Consider the following 19,443-nt stretch of genomic DNA (forward strand, 5'->3'; position numbering starts at 1 on the left):
CATCGATCCTTGGCTTAACTTTGTCTATGACCTCTCTTTGCACCTATTTTTATTGGCAAATGCTCCATTCTTCTGTCTCCTGTCAACTCGACTCCATTTACAATTTACAAGAAATTAGACTCAGAACATAGTACTTAGAATTTGACTTACCTCACTCTGACATCCAGAAAAAGCAATCAGATTTTATAATAAAATACTTATTCTCAGAAATTATTTAGAACGTTTTGATGGGAACCATCTATTGACTGCTGAACTGCAAAAAAAAAAGTTGCTGCAAGGTAACCAACCTGTCTAACTGACCAAACTTGGTGGTGTAATGGGTGGAGTGTCCGTTCTGAGTCTGGGAGGTCAGTGGTTCAATCCCCAACTGAGTCACACCAAAGACTTCAAAGATGGTATGTGCTGCTTCCTTCCTTGACACTCAGTATTTAAAAGGATAAGAGCATGGACAATCACCATTGCTTGGCATCCATGGGGAGGAAGACATTCCTCCTCAGGAAATGCCCTGGTGAGTGTGGTGAGAAAAGCGGTGCCATTGCTCCGATGTGTGCTTCCCTGCTGATGGACCTCTGCTAGCTTGTACCTACTTACGGTTATGTAGTTGCTGTATTTGAGCCAGGGGAGTAACTGCTGAAATATATCTGTCCGGGTTTTTCCCGACATCTTTGTTCCGATCACACTTATTTTCTACTTTTTCACATTTCTCTTCATTCATTCTAATTTTGCTTTTTCTTTCTTTTTAATCTCGTTTACTCTATTTTTCTATCTTCATGTATCTATCTCAGGAGAAGTGAATTGTTGCAGAAAATTTTCTGTGAGGCTCACTTGGCTGCACTGGATGGGTTTGAAGGTAGAGGAATATCAGCTGAAACCCAAATTCTATCCAGGTTCCTCCTGATGACTCCCTGTCTGCTCTTTACTTCTTTGGGTTCCTTCTGATGGCTGCAATGCAGTATTTGGTCTTCCGTTTGATGACCCAAATTGCCCCCAGGAAGTTACGGAACTTCCTCAAAGCTCAGTGGCTGTTTGTCTCATCGAAGAGTCCTGTGTTGTGTATTTGTCTTTATGTCCTTGAGTGTGAGTCATGTGTGTTGCAGCTCCACAACAAGCCTTAGATCCTTAAAAAATGTTTTTGCTTCCATTCATTTCTCCCTCTGCTATTAAATCACTTAAACTGAAGCTATGAGTTATTTGTATTTACTTTAGCAATATCTTAAAAAGGACAAAGCAAGTATGAAACAGAACGTTCATACAAGATGTGTAGGGACTCTTCAGCATTATGTTTACAATTATGGCGTTTGACATTAATGTCTCAGAAAAACGAGTTTGAAATGATGATATACGATATAGTTAATGTACAAGTTTCATTTATTCATATCGAACTCCTTGTCTTGAAAGGCATTTGATCCAACAAAAAATTTGTGATGCGTCAGGATAGAAAAGACTGTAATGATTTCTGTGCATTGTTTGTACTAGTATGTGCCCGTATGTGTGTGGCCGTAGGTGCAGCAAAAAAAAAAACTTTCAAACCGCGAGCCAGAAACAACAACCACACAGGCCGTTCCTTCGCTCTTGCGTGCCCGTACATGTGTGGTCCGGAAGTTCGCATATCGCAGTTACGATTATTCGCAATTTAGTTTTAATGGCCAATTATTCAATTAGCACCAACGTATTTTGCCTTTTCGCAATGTCATCGCAAGGAAAAACACAAAGAGAAGAGAAGAGAAAAAAAAACGTACGTGCAAAAAAAAAACAAAAAAAAACTTGCAAACAACCACACAGGCCGTTCCTTCGCTCTCGTAAACGACGACTGGATTGGGGCATTGTGTTTATCTTTCAATGCGTATAAGAAATCGAGAAATTATTCGAATACACAGTCATCACTATCCGGAAGTCCTGACGTTGGACCCGTAATGGGGAACACGGCTGAGGTTCTCTTCCCCATCGGCCACGCCCACACAGCAACGTGTCCTGTCATTGGTTGGTAAATAAATGGCCATAACTTGGGAAGCACTTGTCTGATTAATATCAAACCTTGAAAAGGCACAACCACAGGGCCCCAGCAATATACTTGGCAAGTTTCAATTAGATCGGACCAGTGGTTGTCGAGAAACAGCGGTCACAGACACAAACACACACACACACACACAACCCCACATTGCTGGAATTATCGATAGATAATGGCAAACCTCGCATTTCAGGAATGGGTATGGGGTTCTATTCAGCCGATTCCAGTTAACTATTTTCGACCAGACCTCTCCAGTCTTGACGCACAAGAATCAACTGCTAGCTTATTTGGAATTCAGCGTAATCACTCATTCAAACCTGCTGGATCATTCTGGTTTTGGTTTTTGTGAATTGCAAACGATGAATTTGATCTGCATTAGCTCTGAATTTGCTGGTGGAGATAAGACAAAATATTATTTGAGCAAAAACAGTAGCAAAGGCACAAAGACGTCTTGGGGTTTCCCAGGACATGACATCAAAAATAATTGGAAATTACACGACAAATGATGGTACCTGATACAATCTGAAGTATTTTAATATAATACTTTTAGTTTTGCCTAAATTAGTTCAAATTCAACTCAAAGAGAGAGATATTTGGGTAAGGAAGTCAGGTATGCATGATGCCAGTTTTCTGAGAAGCACTAAGAGCAGCATCATCCAATAATCTGTTTGCAACACGACACAAAAACGCACTCATACACACACACACACACACACACACACACACACACACACACACACACACACACACACACACACACACACACACACACACACACACACACACACCTCTTGGAGAAAAGGGACTCCGACGCAATGTGCCCTTAGTTTATGTAAGCAGTATGGACTCACTCAGATATATTAAAAGGAAGAAAAGAAAGGATGATTGGAGAAAGAAAGGTTAGGGGACTGTGGTAGAGTGAGGGGGTGGTGTGGGCAGATGAAGGGAAAGAAGATTATTTGGGAGGAGATATGAGCATGGGGAGGGAAAGGAAAGGGTAGGGATGGAGAATAAAGGAGGAAGGGGGTGAGATAAATATGGTGTACAAACATTCTGCCATTGATCATTAAAACTCGATGGCCCCTCATCAGCAAATACGAGATTAGTAAAATTATTTTACATTTATCAAGATCATTTATAATCGATATAGGGTCACTCCTGTCAGAGCTATTTGCCAAATCCAATTCCAGCCAGGTGGGCTTTTCAATTCACTCAACACCTTGTACTTATTTGGTTCAACGATGGTGGAAGGAGCAGCCACCACATCCCGCCCCCTTGTAGATTCTTCCCCTGATTTACATAAGGTAAGCAATATGCATACAGTGCACAAAACGGATGGCTCGTGTTCAGATGGAAAGGGAGATGTTCAGAACCGCCAGAGGGCAGTGTGTTTCTGCTGATGAAGGACATGGATAGAATACAAATTCTGCCTTTGGGCTCGTCTGGCTAATTCATGGATGTCAAGCCCTTTTGGAATTGACAGACAGCACAAGTACGTATTTCCTCTATGCTGTCACAAAGAGCACCCATCAGTCTTACAGGAATTTTATGCTCATTGTTCCAGCCATGTTCTGCATAGGAATGCATGAAAGCAAATGTGGTGAGGAAAACAATTAGGGATTGCTTTTGTCATTGCTGGTGTTTCTGTTCTCCTTGTTGAGCATGCCTACAGTGGGTGGAACACCGTTTGTGAGACTTAATCATCAAATTTCCTGAAAACTCATCTTTGCAATGGCTTTGTAACTGACCAGCCTTTGAGATAAAGAATGGACATTAATTATGAACTATTCCAGATGTAATCAATTACATTTTTACACTTTCCCTTCAATTGCTGCACAATGCAAATTAAGAAGACTTTAAGGTTATGAAGATAATTATGTTTTTTTTTAATTATCGGGGGATAAATGAAATGCCACGAATAAAGCAATCGGGAAATGAAAAGTCTTGCCCTTCCATGAGCCTCGCTCTTGTTGAGAAAAAACACAACAACATCATCATCATCATCATAATAATGTTTGTGCAGCTTTCTGGCTGTTTGAATCCCAACCCAACTTCCCGCATCCCTCTCGCCTTTTCTCCATGTGACCTCTCCATAGCAACGACGGACCTTTTTTACATGCAAAAGCCACGACTCACAATCACTGTCTTGGGTTTTTGTTCCACGCCAGCGATTCTGTTCCACTGAGCGAATGCCACTGTGGATCTTTAAATAAAATAAGGGAAGAAATAAAATTAAAAAGTATTTTCTTTATTTCTGTGGGTCACAATTACACCGCCCCTCCACCTGCCATCCAACTACTCAAGGAAATTTCAGCTTAAAGTTAGCAGATTACACCAACTACACTGGCTGTGATGCCTCTGACGGAATATGCACGTTCTTACAAATTGAGTTACTTTTATTCCAATAAGCAGCTGGAGTTGTACTGTATACACAAGGGTCGAAGCTCATGGAGGAGCTAGGCTCATGCAGAGTTCACCTGGATGTACACACGTCAGGCAGAGTTGATTTGGTAGCATGCTTCGGTTTAGTCCAGCTGGTATCCCCAGGAACCGCCGTATCATTGCTCAAGCAGAGAGTGCTGCATCGTGGATCATGCGATCAGGGATGTAAATCCTGCTGTCCCATCTGCGATTCCATGCTATCAGAGGCAGCTGGTGTCTGTGATGAGTTGAGACAAGTGTTGATACTTTGCCTTCATGAAGACCCTTGCGGCCTTAAAAACCACAGCAGCTACATGAAACAGTGAACCTGCGAGGGAGATCAGATCAATCGGACACGCCACGGTTGTACTGAACGTTATAAAGGTATCGATTATAATCCGGTGCCAAACATTTCGAAAGATTATTGGGTATAAGTGCTCACATCTTGTTCATCAATCAATGTCAATCAATTTCATTTGTCTTCTTCTTGTCGGGGTCTGTTTTCTCGATGCACATGACCCCCCATCTCCATTTTTATGCTCATGCTTTTTTTCCAGTAGCCATCAAGTTCAATCGTTCCCTGCTCGAGCAGGAAAGACAGATCTGAATCATGGTCGGATATTTCCTCCGGCACTATATTTGTCTCCATACGACTTCAACTCAAACCAAGGACCCTCCCCGATACTGTTTCCACCAATCTCTCCCTGCCTACATTCCTATTCCCTCCTCCATCAAACCTTTCTCTCAACCTCCGAGACAGAGTCCGATCATGTGACTGCTGGAGCCAGATTTGTAACGCACCTCCATCCTTGAAATGTGCTTCAACCCCTCCGCACAACCGCACCTTCTGCCAATAGGTATCCCCCCCCCACCTCACCCCCAAATTTCTGTTGACCAATCTGCAGCGGCATCATGGAGAATGATAATACATGATGTTTTATTCATTACACGAGCGGAGACAGCACGTGTGCCCAGCTACACAGAGGCACAGCAATGCACGTACACCAGTACGAGCGTGCTTTATCACCGCACCTACCGATCAGCACGACGTATTTATATATTTATATAAACCGTGCAGCGAAGGCCGTGCATTGTGCACGTGCTCACGACCTTCCCGTTCGACACGCGCGCAGTGCCGCGCCGTATGGAAAAACCGTGCACGCGCTCCCGCACTTCGATCTCCATCCGCCTGCACCGTGCTGAGCCACGCCAAGCACGCCAGCGCCGAGGCTGGGGAGCGGGGGTGCTCATACTGTCACGGCTTGCCAGCAGGCGGGGCGACCACCGGCAGCGCCTCCTCGGGCTGCTTGTGCAAACGGGAGTCGTGCACTCTTCGGAAGCCGCCGCTGCGCTTTCGCTCGAGAACCCGAAAGTCGGATCCGTAGGACGACATTCTCCGAGGTCCCTCACATCGGCGGGAAGGCTGAGGATGGTGACACATGCTCCGTGGAACGCTTTGCCGCAACCTGCCGTGCTGGGTTCATGAAGGGAATTCGGAGCTCCAAAAAAATTCAGCTTCCGCGGAACCGGGAGGCTCGGCGGTGGAAATATATAAGGTGAACTTGGATCTGGATCGAAGCATGGAATTTCCAGCGACTTTTGCGTCTTACGCCGCAGTTTTCTGACCAAACCTGCATTGTCAAAGTTGCTGAACAGGGAGGGCAAAAATAAATAAATAAATAAAAACACACAAGAAGAAGCGGAGAGACGCGGTCCGGCAACTGAAAGATAAAAAGAGGAGACACGGCTGTGGAAAGCAAGCTTCTCCGTGAATATTGGCTTGTCTCGGACATCTCTGCCTTTTCAAACTTGCACCGGACAGCTACGCGCTGCAAAGAATACAAATGGAGCGCAGGGCGCGGTATGTACAAGGGCGCTTTCTGTCTTGCTGGAGGGAGCATAATTAACGCACGAACATCGTCACAGCACTGAATGAAGATCATTTCAATTTAACTCTCCGCTACTGCACAATGTGCTCCAAAATGCCACTTGGAGCGGCGTGAGTCGGACATGGTTTTTTGTTTAAAATGGCATATTTATCAGCATTTCTCATGTCACTAGTTACGTGATTTGTTGCTCTTGTCGACCTCTTCCCCAAATCTGAACGACGCCCGACCAAAAAATTTGCTCTCCTGTTTTACAAACGCACACATTACCGTAACGTGACTGGACTGCCTTACCGATTGCGTCTCGTTGAGTGCATTTGTAACGTTCTGACCGTGAGGGGTTCGATCTAGCGAGCCGCTCGCACACACATGAGGGTGACGGAAAAGTGAAATGCGTTTCATGCATGGTGCGCGGCGTTGAGCCTTCACTCGGACACCTAGTCCAGGAGCCGTGAGTGCAAAACTCGTTCAGGTACCGCAATTTGCCGAGAGAGTGCTGGCTCATGCCGGGTCGGCCAACTGCCTGCATTGTCCCTGAACCCAGTTTCTCGCCGCAGCACGCGGAACGAACCTACGGGACGTGTCCACCAGACGGCGCTCGCTTGGTCGTCCCGGCTCCTTGGGAGACGGCATGGCCCGGTGCGTCTCCTCAAATGGCCCCATGCCTCCGGCATAGGCTCAAGGGTTGCGGGAATAGCTCGGAATTATGAAAATTGCGGGCGGTGTGGCTCGCCAACACCACTGCTGCAGCGCAGGATGCCGACTTCACGTTTTTGGTGGGAATCTCAAGAGGTATTGCTCGTCTTTTTGCTGTGCTGCTACGCAATTGTTGGACCGGCAACGACCCAATCGTGTCCATCAAAATGCAGATGCATGGATCAAATGGGTCGCATCATCTGTCTGCGAAAAGGACTGAGCGAGGTGCCGGCAGGGGTCCCTCCTGGAGCACACTTTCTCAACTTGCAAGAGAACAACCTGCACGTGATAAAGGCTGGAAGCTTCCGACACCTGCACCAGCTCAAGGTGCTGCAACTGGGCAAGAACTACATTCGGCAGGTGGAAGTTGGCGCCTTCCACGGCTTATTCAGCCTCACTACTTTGGAGCTCATTGACAATAGACTTACTGTTGTACCGAGCAGCGCATTCGACTCTGTTTCAAAGCTGCAGGAGCTGTGGCTTCGCAGAAACCCTATCGAGAGCATTCCTTCTTATGCTTTTCGCCGCCTCGGCTCACTCCAGCGCCTCGATTTGGGTGCGCTCAAGTACCTGCAGTTCATCTCTGATAGTGCGTTTGAGGGTCTTACAAATCTACAGTACCTCAACCTGGGTATGTGCCAGCTCACCACCATTCCCAACCTGCAACCCCTTGTGCTTCTTGAGGAACTCGACCTTTCGGGAAATCGTATTACCACCCTTGTGCCAGGGTGTTTCAAAGGACTAGGAAATCTACGCAAGCTGCAGATTATTAATGCAGGGGTTCAGTTCATTCACCGCAATGCGTTTGATGAGCTTCAACAGCTCACTGAACTTAACCTTGCACATAATGTGTTGAACTCACTCCCGTACAAGCTGTTCAGCCGTCTCCCACACTTGGCACACGTGTTTCTCCAAGGCAATCCATGGCTCTGTGACTGTGATGCACTGTGGCTTGGATTCTCCCTGCGTCATATGATGCCTCAAAATGACATGTTCCGTGCTGTATGTTCAGCACCTGCAGAACTGAAGGAGAGGTCTCTGCGTGATCTTGACCCAGAATCCTTCAGTTGCTACGCACCTGTCATTGTGGAACCACCCACGGACCTCAATGTAACTGAAGGGTCAGCAGCAGAGCTGCGTTGCCGTGCACCATCGGAAATGACCTCAGTTGCTTGGTTTATGCCTAATGGCACAATGATGACACATGGATCATACCGTGTACGCATCTCTGTGCTTGAGGATGGCAGCCTCAATTTCACGAAGGTCACACTGCAGGACACAGGAGTGTACACATGCTTGTTAAGTAACGCGGCTGGCAATGCCACGGCAATGGTTAATCTGAATGTGACATCTTCTGACAGCTCTGGTGCCAACTACACTTACTTTACTACAGTGACAGTGGAAATGCTGGAACTTGCAGATTTCACAACCTCGACGAGCATGCCAGATGGTCAGGCCTCCCCCTCAGGCCGAGGATATGCTGTGGTTGATGATACCTCTAGGCCACAACAGCCAGCAGATTCCACTGGACTAGCTCCAGGATCTGCTGGACTTGATGAAGTTATGAAAACAACCAAAATTATCATTGGGTGTTTCGTTGCTATCACCCTGATGGCCGCCGCAATGTTGGTGGTTTTCTACAAGTTGCGGAAGCAACACCATCGACAGGGACGCCGGATGATGCAATCTCGGGCGATAGAAATTATTAATGTCGAGGAGGACATTGCCACGAGCAGCGGGACGCTCTCTGGTCGGCACGCCCACCACCTTGGTCTCGGATTGTCACCGCCTGTGCTGCGCAAAAGTACTGGCAGTTTGAGTGTGGGGATGCTGGGCACCTACAGTACCTATAAACCACCACATCCACCTATCGCCTCTTACAGCTACGATCACGCTGTTGATTCTCTTAACAATGCACCCCCTCTGCACTCCTTACTTGCTTCTGCACAAGAACCTTTACTTTTGCGGTCAAGTTCCAAGGAGGTCGTACAGGAAACACAAATATAACTACGGGAAACGTTGTATGCAGGCCACGAGGTCTGTAACCCGAAGTCACTTTCTTCCACAACTTTTTCTCTCCCTCCTTTTCTGCTCCTTTCGCCCGAACTCATCCCCACCTCTCATACTCACAAATTCAAACTGCATTCTCACCCTCAAATATGAGCTCCCGTTTTGATGTGATTTGCATTGGTTGAACCCCTCCCTTCCCTCCTCCCTCTTTCACTGCTATCCCTCCCCCACACCCCACACACTCTTCCTCACCCACCCCCCCCACCCCCTCCATTCTGCCAGCAACGGTTTGATATGAAATGGGCTTTTGGGTTGAAGGTTTTCAGACCATGTTCCCATATTTATTAAACTAGTAACTCGATCTGTTTACATCAGAGAGTTGTATTTTCATATTTACAATCAATGCTGAACGCATTTATGGTTTTTCAGCCGATTAATACAAATCAGACAAATTATAACGACCAATCGTGCTTCAATATGCTATGGAATACATTGCTTTTTGAAATTGCAGAACAATTTAAGGATAAAAAACAGTGTTGGGGAATGGGTCGATATCCTTTGTTATGCAATAGTTTGAGTTGAAAAAGCACTTGCACTATGGGGAGCCTTTTATCTAAGTCGTTTTCTTACCTTGTAGAACAGACAAGATAACTTGTATAAAAACACGCCATTTTTGAACCCCTGCCCTCTCGGTAACAGGACCCCACATTAGCATATCCAGGCTCCTGAGTTAAAAAAAAAAAAAACTTCTATAATGATCTGATGAATTCAAACCCTTATTATTAAGAACATTTCAATCGTGACATTAAGTGAAATGGACAGATTTAAATCCCATGCAGTAGTTTTCGATCACAGTTACAAGTCATTTGGATGACATGCAGTCATTTACTATTATGGTTCATCATGTGTCATCATTTTCTTTTGTTATATACCAAAACAAATAGCTTCTCACATCGTGATACTGCCTTGGAATTACCGACTTGGTATGACAGTGTCAACATTGTGCAAACAAACTGATAAATATAAACCTTGTTTGGATGTAAAATATTGACTTATTTTGACGACAAAAGTATGCCAAAGCATCCCTAATGAGCTGAACACAATTGTTACTTATATGAATATGTGTATATCGGGAAAATTTAAATTTATAGATATATGAATATATTATTTGTAGACAATTCAAATACACATATTTAAATTTGGGTTTAAAACATTCATATGAATATGCAGTTGAGTGCATGCAAACGTACAGGTGATTAATTTGAATGGAGATTCCCAAGAAAACAGTGAAGAGAAGCAAAAACAAAATCCCTGTATTTCTCCATATGCATTTCAGAAATGCACATATATGAGGAAATCTATTTACTGAATGAGTAAAGGGGCAAGCTGAGTGGTGGGGGAATATTGAGAAAGTTAGAATTGAGAAATGGAACAGAAGGGGAATAGTAAGAGAGCAAAAGTGTGTCGGGAGTGGAGAGAGTAGGGAAAGAAGTTTGCAAGGAGATATAATAAAATGGAAAGAACTCAAAGGGCATTCATGGAACATGAAGTATTTTAGGTGGAACCTTCATCCTTATATGAAATGGTTGTTTTTTGGGTTGAGGGTTTTCTGACCATGTTCAGATATTTACTAAGAAAGGAACTCAAAATGTTTACACTACAGAGTTGTATTTTTATATGTAGCATCAATGCTGAACACAATTATGAGTTTTCAGCCGAGTGTTTGATTATTAATTGCCAAATGGGGGTTCATTAGAAAATTCTGCCGTACTCGCATATGGAATAATCGAAGGCCCCAGGGGAGGCAAGGATGTAGAACCATTGGCTCAAGATAGCTAAATAGCAACCAACCAACGATGTTGGCTAAACAACATATTGCAAATCAGAATGATATGACGCGAATGTTGGTCTACAATGGTCAAAACCGATTGCAACTGAAGATAAGCAAACTGAGACTGGAGCAACAAATCGGTAAATATTGAGTGAAAGGGAGGCCAACTTTTCCTTGCTGTTTCGGTTGATTAAAAAAAAAAACACACCATGTTTTGCCCCCTTCAATCCACCAATGCATTTGTTAAGTTTAACCAGACTTGGTGGTGTAATGGTGAGAGCATCTATTCTGAGTTTGGGAGGTCAGGGGTTCAAGCACTGGCTGAATTATATCCCAAAGACTATATAAAAAAATATATGGTCTGTTCCGCTTCCTTTCTTGATGCTCAGCATTTCAAGGGATAGAGCACAGTCAAACAACTATAGATTGGCAATACTATAGTGTAGGCTTTGATGGGTCCAATACCTCTTTCAACACCATAGTTCCTTGGATTGCATAATGCTTTGTTAATGTATATGCCAAAGTCAGAATAATAACACAATGGTTTTTTATTTTCTGAAAGTAAGTCATCGTGGACCTTGTGGACCTTCACACAGAACTAAAAGCAAAGCCGTTTTGTGCATTCTACATTCAACAAAGTATTGCCAAGAACTATGCTTGTGTAATCCTTACAAAAAAAAAAACAAGCAAGTATTAACCCTAGCTTGGGAATCGAACACAACGTAATGACCTGCACAAAATGGTGATGCTCTTCAACAAGGCTCAATATGTAACCATGAGGTCTCAGAGGCTGCAGATTTGGTGCTGCACATGGTATCACATTGTTCACACACACACACACACACACACACACACACACACACACACACACACACACACACACACACACACACACACACACACACACACACACATACACTCGAAAGGGACAGCAGGAACTCATCTGTGATCCATAATTGCTTTTAGATGGAAAACATTGGTACAGTTAGGTAGCTTTGTTTAGGTTTAGTTGCACTTTCCTTTGAGGTTGCATTTGTATGCTGTGTGAGAATTGTACATTTTAAAAAAGAAATGCTTTGAGGAGTTACCTTTGATATGCTTCTGGTTCTCTTTAGTAGATGTCGAAGCCACAAAAGACGGGTTCTGAAACTTTGCATCGTGCAATGAATATGTTCAAACATCAGAATACAAGTGAGTAAATGTATATGGGCACACTAAATACCCAAAAGCTTGTTCACATACACTCAGAAAGAGGAATACCAGGCTTGCCACAACTTTGAAACATCATTTCCAAAAACCTGTTGTTGCATCAGATGCATGTAAGAACCTGTGAGGGGGGCGGCATGGGGAAGGGGAGGTGAATACATTGTGTGGAAAAAAACAGAAATCTCCACCAGGAAAGAACAACTCAGCATGTGCATTCAAATTAATCTCAGTGGCTAACAATCAGAATGGCTAACCAGCTCTGGAGACAACATTTTGGCCATCATGGCTCAATATCAATATATTACCTGGAAACCCGTAGTAAAAATATCACGATAAAAAAGGAAGTCTTTTATTCTTACACTGGTTGAAAGAGCTAAAAAAGAAATAATATTTATTAACAGCAAAGATATCACAGAACATCCTTGGTTCATCTTGGTACCTAAGTTAATTTTACACAATGAAAGTATCGATCCTAGGTTCATGATGCACAATGAAAGTACCGATCCTCGGTTCATATAGGTATCTTAGTTCATTCTTACAAAATGAGAGTACTGATTCTCAATTTAAATGGGATCACAAAATTTCCCTTCCTGGGGTGTAGAGAACAACCCCTCTCAGACACACCCACCCCCCTCTGAAACCACAACCACCCAGAACCCACACCCCTCAGTCAGTTCACTCCCTCACACCGCAGATACTTTCCATCCTACTGCTTTTTCTTTTCTCAATGTTGGCAACGATGCAAACGGCTTCGTCTACAAGGAGTGGGTATGGGACGATTAGCGTCCACACGGACAGCACCCTGCATCCGGTGCAGTGATCACTCAGGCTCGAACCAGCATTTGTGTAGTCGGTGCGAAGGAGTCCATGCACGTCACATAGTCGGCTCAGACTTTCCACCAAATCATGGTGGTGCCTGCTTCAGCGACTTGCTTCATACACATCATTAAAAGCAAATAATAACAGAGGTTTTTTTCACAATGTCGCAAGATTTCCCAAATTACTCGGACAAAGACCTATATAATAATTAATGACATGAGTTTATGGTGTGGTCCCTGGTTGAGTTTTGTCAGAGAAAATAGCATGAAACAGATGGCTGCCTCTTCTACTTCCAAAAATAAAACATAACCTGCATAGCGTTTGAAGCAAAACATGTTCACTGCCTATGTGCATATACAATACATTGATCATTGTAATATATCTTGGATATATTCCAAATGCACTTCATACCAGAGGACGGAAATATGAGGCCTCTACAATTATGGAGGCCCGTGAGGTGATAAGCTCAAACCTTTCAATATTCGATGATCATTTCAAGTCCCACTGGCCATTTTACACTGAAGGGAAAAGTGTTATGGAGGGCATAGCAATTGTAAATATGACCGCTCCGAATAAGTCTTTGGCTTTGCATAAGACTAATATGGTGGCCGAATGATGCCTTTAATGTGCGGAAGAAATGTTACACACAAACAGATGGACGAACCAGCATATTATTATATTGACAGATGTGTAGAGTCATGTCAAATTCCAAAATCATCATATTTCTTAACAGCAAGGACATTGCGGCATATCTCTGAACAGAATTTTTTTTTGGAGAGGGACTGAATCAGTGTTCGGCCTGATACAAAGCCATATTCAATTTTTTTCCGGTTGAAAAAATATAATTTTCATGTAGGTTTTGGATTAATTTCAAGCAACTTTCACCTGTTAGTTTTTCTCTCGATGTTGGTTTGTTAGTTCGAGTTAGTTGGATGAATGTTTTCCATGTTTCAGGACACACACACATTCTAGCGGGGTCTGCTTACAAATTGTGTAAGCATACGAACTGTTTCCCCATCGTCTCGGGTCACTCTCCTGCATTTGATTTTTCATTTATTTTTTTCATTTATTTTTATTTTATTTATTTATATTTTCATTTACGGATGCTTTCCGATGGTTCTGTGATTTTTCCTGGTGTATCGGCTTTGATGTCGGTCGGCACACAAAATTACTGTGCCTCCTCATTGACTCAGGTCACTCACCAGCATTGTTTTCTTTACTTTTTTCTTTTATGGATGTTGTCCGACGATTCTGTGATTTCCCCCCCCCCCCCCCCGATGAGCTGGCTTCGATGTCCATCTGCACGCAAAATTTCAGCTTTCGATGTCACCCATAAGGCACCAATCTTTAATATCAGTCAGTCAGTCGTTAGAAAGAGCTTTATATACAAGATATATCTAATATATACTGTTGTTGAGGTCAACACATCTTAGTTGTGATTTGCCCCACTGTCAATGAAGCTGCCTCGGCATCCCAATACACCTGCCAGTATATGTATGTATATATATATATATATATATATATATATATATATATATATATATATATATATATATATATACACGTAATATGTATATACATATAATTTATATTATATCTTCTTCTTCTTTCGGCTGCTCCCGTTAGGGGTCGCCACAGCGGATCATCCGTATGATCCGCATAGTGATTTGGCACATGTTTTACGCCGGATGCCCTTCCTGACGCAACCCTGGTCACCTCTTACGACACAGGGATATGGTACACCTATTTTAACCGGGGTATACACCGGCCCAGTACACTGGTACTCACTTTGCCGACCTTGGAAGGATGACAGGCTGAGTCAACCCCCTGGTGTATTAATTCAGTGGCCCAACGGGGCTTGAACTCAGGACATTTTGGATCCCAAGCCGCTGCCCTAACCACTGCGCCAACACCAGGCTTATATAATTTATATTATATATAAATATATATTTATATATATAACTATATATATATATATATATATATATATATATATATATATATATATATATATATATATATATATACATACATATATATTATATTAAAATGTGTATATATATATATATATATATATATATATATATATATATATATATATATATATATACACATAATATCCCTGTGTCCTAAGAGGTGACCAGGGTTGTGTCAGGAAGGGCATCCGGCATAAAACCTGTGCCAAATCAGTATGCGGATCATAACGGATGATCCGCTGTGGCGACCCATTACGGGAGCAGCCGAAAGAAGAAGAAGATATATATATATATATATATATATATATATATATATATATATATATATATATATATATATATATATATATATATATATATATATATATATAAACATATACATATATATATATATATATGTAATATTTTAAAATACATTTCATGTATATACATTATACACACATATACATATATATGAGCAGCCAACCAGACAGCAAGCTGTCTGTGCAGGACTGAATGGCACCTTCTCTCATGCTGGATGTGGTTTTGTATCTGCCTTGATGTTCTTTTATCTTCTGTTTGTTGACTAACAAATCTCTGCTAAGCTTCTGTTTTCTGCTTGAAATGCATTTAAATCAGTCACAGACAAACTTGCTCTTCTTCTTGCGTTCTCTCAATTTCTTCTTAATTGTGCTTCGTTTTTCTCCTCTGTCTTAAGAAAACACCCTTTTCACATTTGAAATGCTGCTTCTGATACATTTTGCCGTGGATACATGGCCTGAAGAAAGAAAAGATCAATTTTTATGTGAAAGAGACTTCAAAAAATTATCATTTTTTTTTTCAATGAATCTGATGAAATGTATTTGATATTGAAATTGTATGACAGTTGCCAATGATGGAGAGAACAATGCTTAAAATTATACCAGCACGGTGTAAAGTTCATGTCAATGGTGCAATAAAAAGTAGTGTGATAGCGACGAAGCAATTTGCATAACATCCGCAATAATGAAGCATTGCGAGCACGGATTTCTGCCATTGGTAAATATAATGTTCTTTGACACCAGGAAATCATTGTTCGTTTCACACATGTTTTAATCAACCTCCACACCACAACAGCACATCAAAATTAGCCATTTTCTTTCTTCTCTTCATTTGTTCCCACATCATACCAATTTCCTTCACACGATATCCCTTATATCAGAACACCATGTCCCTCTCTGACTTTTTTATATATGTGCATTAAGACTGAAAGAACCACATAACACACAAAGTTAAATCAAGATAGATTTCAAAAACACGTCAGTTATGCATGGCGGTCATCTCCCGAATTTACAATTAAATCCACAAATCTGTCATGTAATTTTGGAGGTATAGAGGAGGCCATCCAGCCCGTCGTGGTCTGTCATCCGGACATGCTTTGGGGTTGCTTGCTGGCTTTGCCCTGGGGAATCACAAACATCCTCCGTTTTCTGCTCTCCCCACGACTGTGAATGAACTTTGCCGATAACTTATCAAACTTGTGATACGTTGCGCAAGATTTTCTCGTTGAAGAAAAATACCTGTCCCCTTTACTTCTGCTACTGTATAAGGGTGTGTATCATAGATGTTTCTCACCTTATTATGTTTTGGTTCTTGTAGAAGAACTGCATCAGCTACATGTATGTCGTGGGTTGAAGCGTGCCGCTTGGCATCTGCATTTTGTTTGATAATCTAGTTTTGGTCCAGGGCATTTTTGAGTACAGGATTGTTTATCTGAGTTGGAACGTAAATTATTTTGGTGAGAACTTCTCTTAAAAACGGAAGTGCAACTGGAGATGCTCCTCTGATGCAATGTGGTGTTGTTTGATAATTTAGCAGAAATGTGAAGAGTTGATGCATGCTATGAGAAGAGCTTTACCCAGTGTGCAGAAAAAATGCTCTTCCTCCGAGTTGGCTTGAAGCCAGGTAGGTGCAATTTTGTGTTTGTTTCCTTGAAGGCTTCAAAACTGTTTGAACTCAAAACTAATAAACAGGGGTCCATTGTCTGTTACAATTTCATGTGGCAAGCTATGGGTGGAAAATACATTTGGTAGGCCTCTAATGATGGACTGGGTAGAGGTAGATGGCAGGTAATTGCTTGTGGCCATCGGTAGCATTCATCGACAATGTTGAGGATGCATTCGCCGGTGGAAAAGGGACTATACATGTCCACATGGATAACCTCCCATGGGTTGATTGGAATATTGATAATTATTATTGGTGCAGGTTGAACTACAGTCTCTATGTACTAGTAGTGACATGGTGTCCCAGAAATTTCTGGTCGTGGGCACCATTTTGTTTCTATCGATAGCTCATTGAATGAGCACAAGATAGCTCATTGAATGAGCACAAGATAGCTCATCATTCTTTTTAAAATGATAGGATGCTGTGCCATTGGATGCACCAATCGATCAGAGTAGGGTTTAAAAATGTATCAATTCCCTGCAGTTGCATGAAGGAATAATATTTCGGAAAATAAAGTTTGACATCTGAGATGGAAACCGACTTTCGAGTTGCTTCTGTGCCAGGTGAGTTGTAGTCCCATGTGTACATATAATATGTGTGGTGCTGTAATCATATTGTAGTTGACAGTTGGGTATAACCATATACAAGTCATCATGGAAACATCTATAGATATTTTATAACACATCGAGAACATCCTGCAGAGTTGCTAAAAAGTAAACGCATCACCTGAGTGTTTGAAACTTCGTTGTTTATTTATTTATTCGAATTCGTCTAAGTGTTGCAGTTAACATTGATGAACAACATGTCATGGTCCATGACGTGGTTAATGAGACATTTAATGAAAATAGAAAAGAATGAAGGATTACATGCACGTTTTCAGCACATGTGAAGAATTGCATGTCCATGCATGTTTACAATGGCACAGTACTTATGTTAAAATTAAGAAACATTATATATATATATATATATATATATATATATATATATATATATATATATATATATATTGTGTAATTTTCATTTCTTAATTTATATACAGTGTGTAATTTATGGCTAATCTTCATTTCAGTGCAGCTCATTCTTTCTGAATGGATTCTTCACTCTTCTATTTGATTGGAAAGAAAACTTTCTTTATCCATATCTTCCTTAGGCCAAAATGGCCTAGAGGTACACAGATTAGTCTCTTAAGGCCCAGTCACACCTTGACGTTTTAGCCAGCAATGGCAACGTATTAAAATGTATGTAAAACACCGGCTTACATTGAACTTTTGATGTTTTTTTAAAGATTCGGACGTATTCATAACGACTTGGTCTTATGCATAACGTATTAGTAACGGACATAGAACGTTTCGTTGTGTTATAGATAACTTATACCAACGAATGCTGAACCTGTTGTCGGCCTTCACAACCTATGCCCAACGATAGTCTAACTTATGCATAGCGCGTTGCACGCATTGCCGACGATGACGTGGCGTAGGTTATGAAAAGGCTGCCGCACAACGATTCAAATCATAACCGCCGCAGAAATGGAAGTGTCAACATCGCAGTTACACCTTGGCGATCTTGCCAGCATATGCCGACCTCTGAAAAATGTGTCTAAAACGCTAGCGCATGTCGAATACGGTATGGGTAAGTTTGGTATGCGTGAATAGAATGCTAAAGTACGCTATCATACATCGTAATAAGTGGAGTACGTCTTGTAATTTTGAACATGTTGAAAATTTGACGACGTACTTGCCGTATGACACACGCTCCGCATGCGATGGGAATGAGTTGCACGCACGATATACGATCGTTGACACACATCGACACATGTTACATGTAAGGTACTCATAAGTCGAAACACGTCAAGGTAATGGTTAGTGTCAGTGTTCCAGACTCCCGGTTTGTTTGTTTTTCTTCGGCTACGACGGTGTTCAGTGTACAGTGCGGTTATGATTTAAATCGTTGAGCGGCAGCCTATTAATTATATTATATTATAACCGCACTAGAAATTGAAGTGTCAAAATCACCATCATACCGAAGGAAGGAAGAAAACCCCCCCCCCCCAAAAAAAAAAAAACAGGGAGTCTGGAACACTGACGCTAACCATTACCTTGATGTGTTTTGACTTATGAGCACCTTACAAGTAACGTGTGTCGATGTGTGTCACCGATCGCGTAACGTGAGTACAACACATAACTCGTAGGTTAAAAATAAGTTTCGGGTACGCTAAACATTACCTCGACGTGTTTCGACTTATGAGTAACTCACAAGTAACGTGTGTTGACGTGTGTCAACAATCGCGTGACGTGCCTACAACGTGTGAGTCATACGCTGGTATAAGTCTTAAAATTTCAAGCATGGAAAAGTTGAGGACAACCAAAAAGTACAACGTTTAAAGCCAGCGTACAACAACGTATGGCAGTGTTTTTCAGCGTGCTCTCAATGTTATCAAAACTTACCCATAACGTATTCGACGTGTACCAGCCTTTTAGACAAATTTTCCAAAAATCGGCATAAGCTGGCTAAAACGTCAAGGTGTGACTGGGCCTTTAGCTGTTTTGCATGGGTTTGAATCCCGACCTGGATACAAACTGTCATCCGGGTGTTTCAAAGGCAGAGTGATTCATCAATGTGTGTGCCGTC

At 42.1% G+C, this 19,443-nt stretch overlaps 1 protein-coding gene across 1 annotated transcript; it reads left to right on the forward strand.

The window, feature by feature from the left end:
• Positions 1-5,395: 5,395 nt before the first annotated feature.
• On the forward strand, positions 5,396-11,778 carry LOC147029774 (leucine-rich repeat-containing protein 4C-like). The gene has a single exon (XM_085873100.1). The coding sequence runs from the start codon at positions 7,072-7,074 to the stop codon at positions 9,016-9,018; it is 1,947 nt and encodes a 648-aa protein (XP_085729226.1). The 5' UTR covers positions 5,396-7,071; the 3' UTR covers positions 9,019-11,778.
• Positions 11,779-19,443: the final 7,665 nt, after the last annotated feature.

Source organism: Eptatretus burgeri, chromosome 3 (assembly GCF_056783735.1).
Source record: "Eptatretus burgeri isolate ZD-2024b chromosome 3, Ebu_testis_v1, whole genome shotgun sequence".
In the NCBI taxonomy this organism is placed as follows: domain Eukaryota; kingdom Metazoa; phylum Chordata; class Myxini; order Myxiniformes; family Myxinidae; genus Eptatretus; species Eptatretus burgeri.

Bases quoted from the DNA above. Each gene is read 5' to 3' on its own strand.
- LOC147029774 (XM_085873100.1), top strand. From the start codon at position 7,072: ATGCCGACTTCACGTTTTTGGTGGGAATCTCAAGAGGTATTGCTCGTC.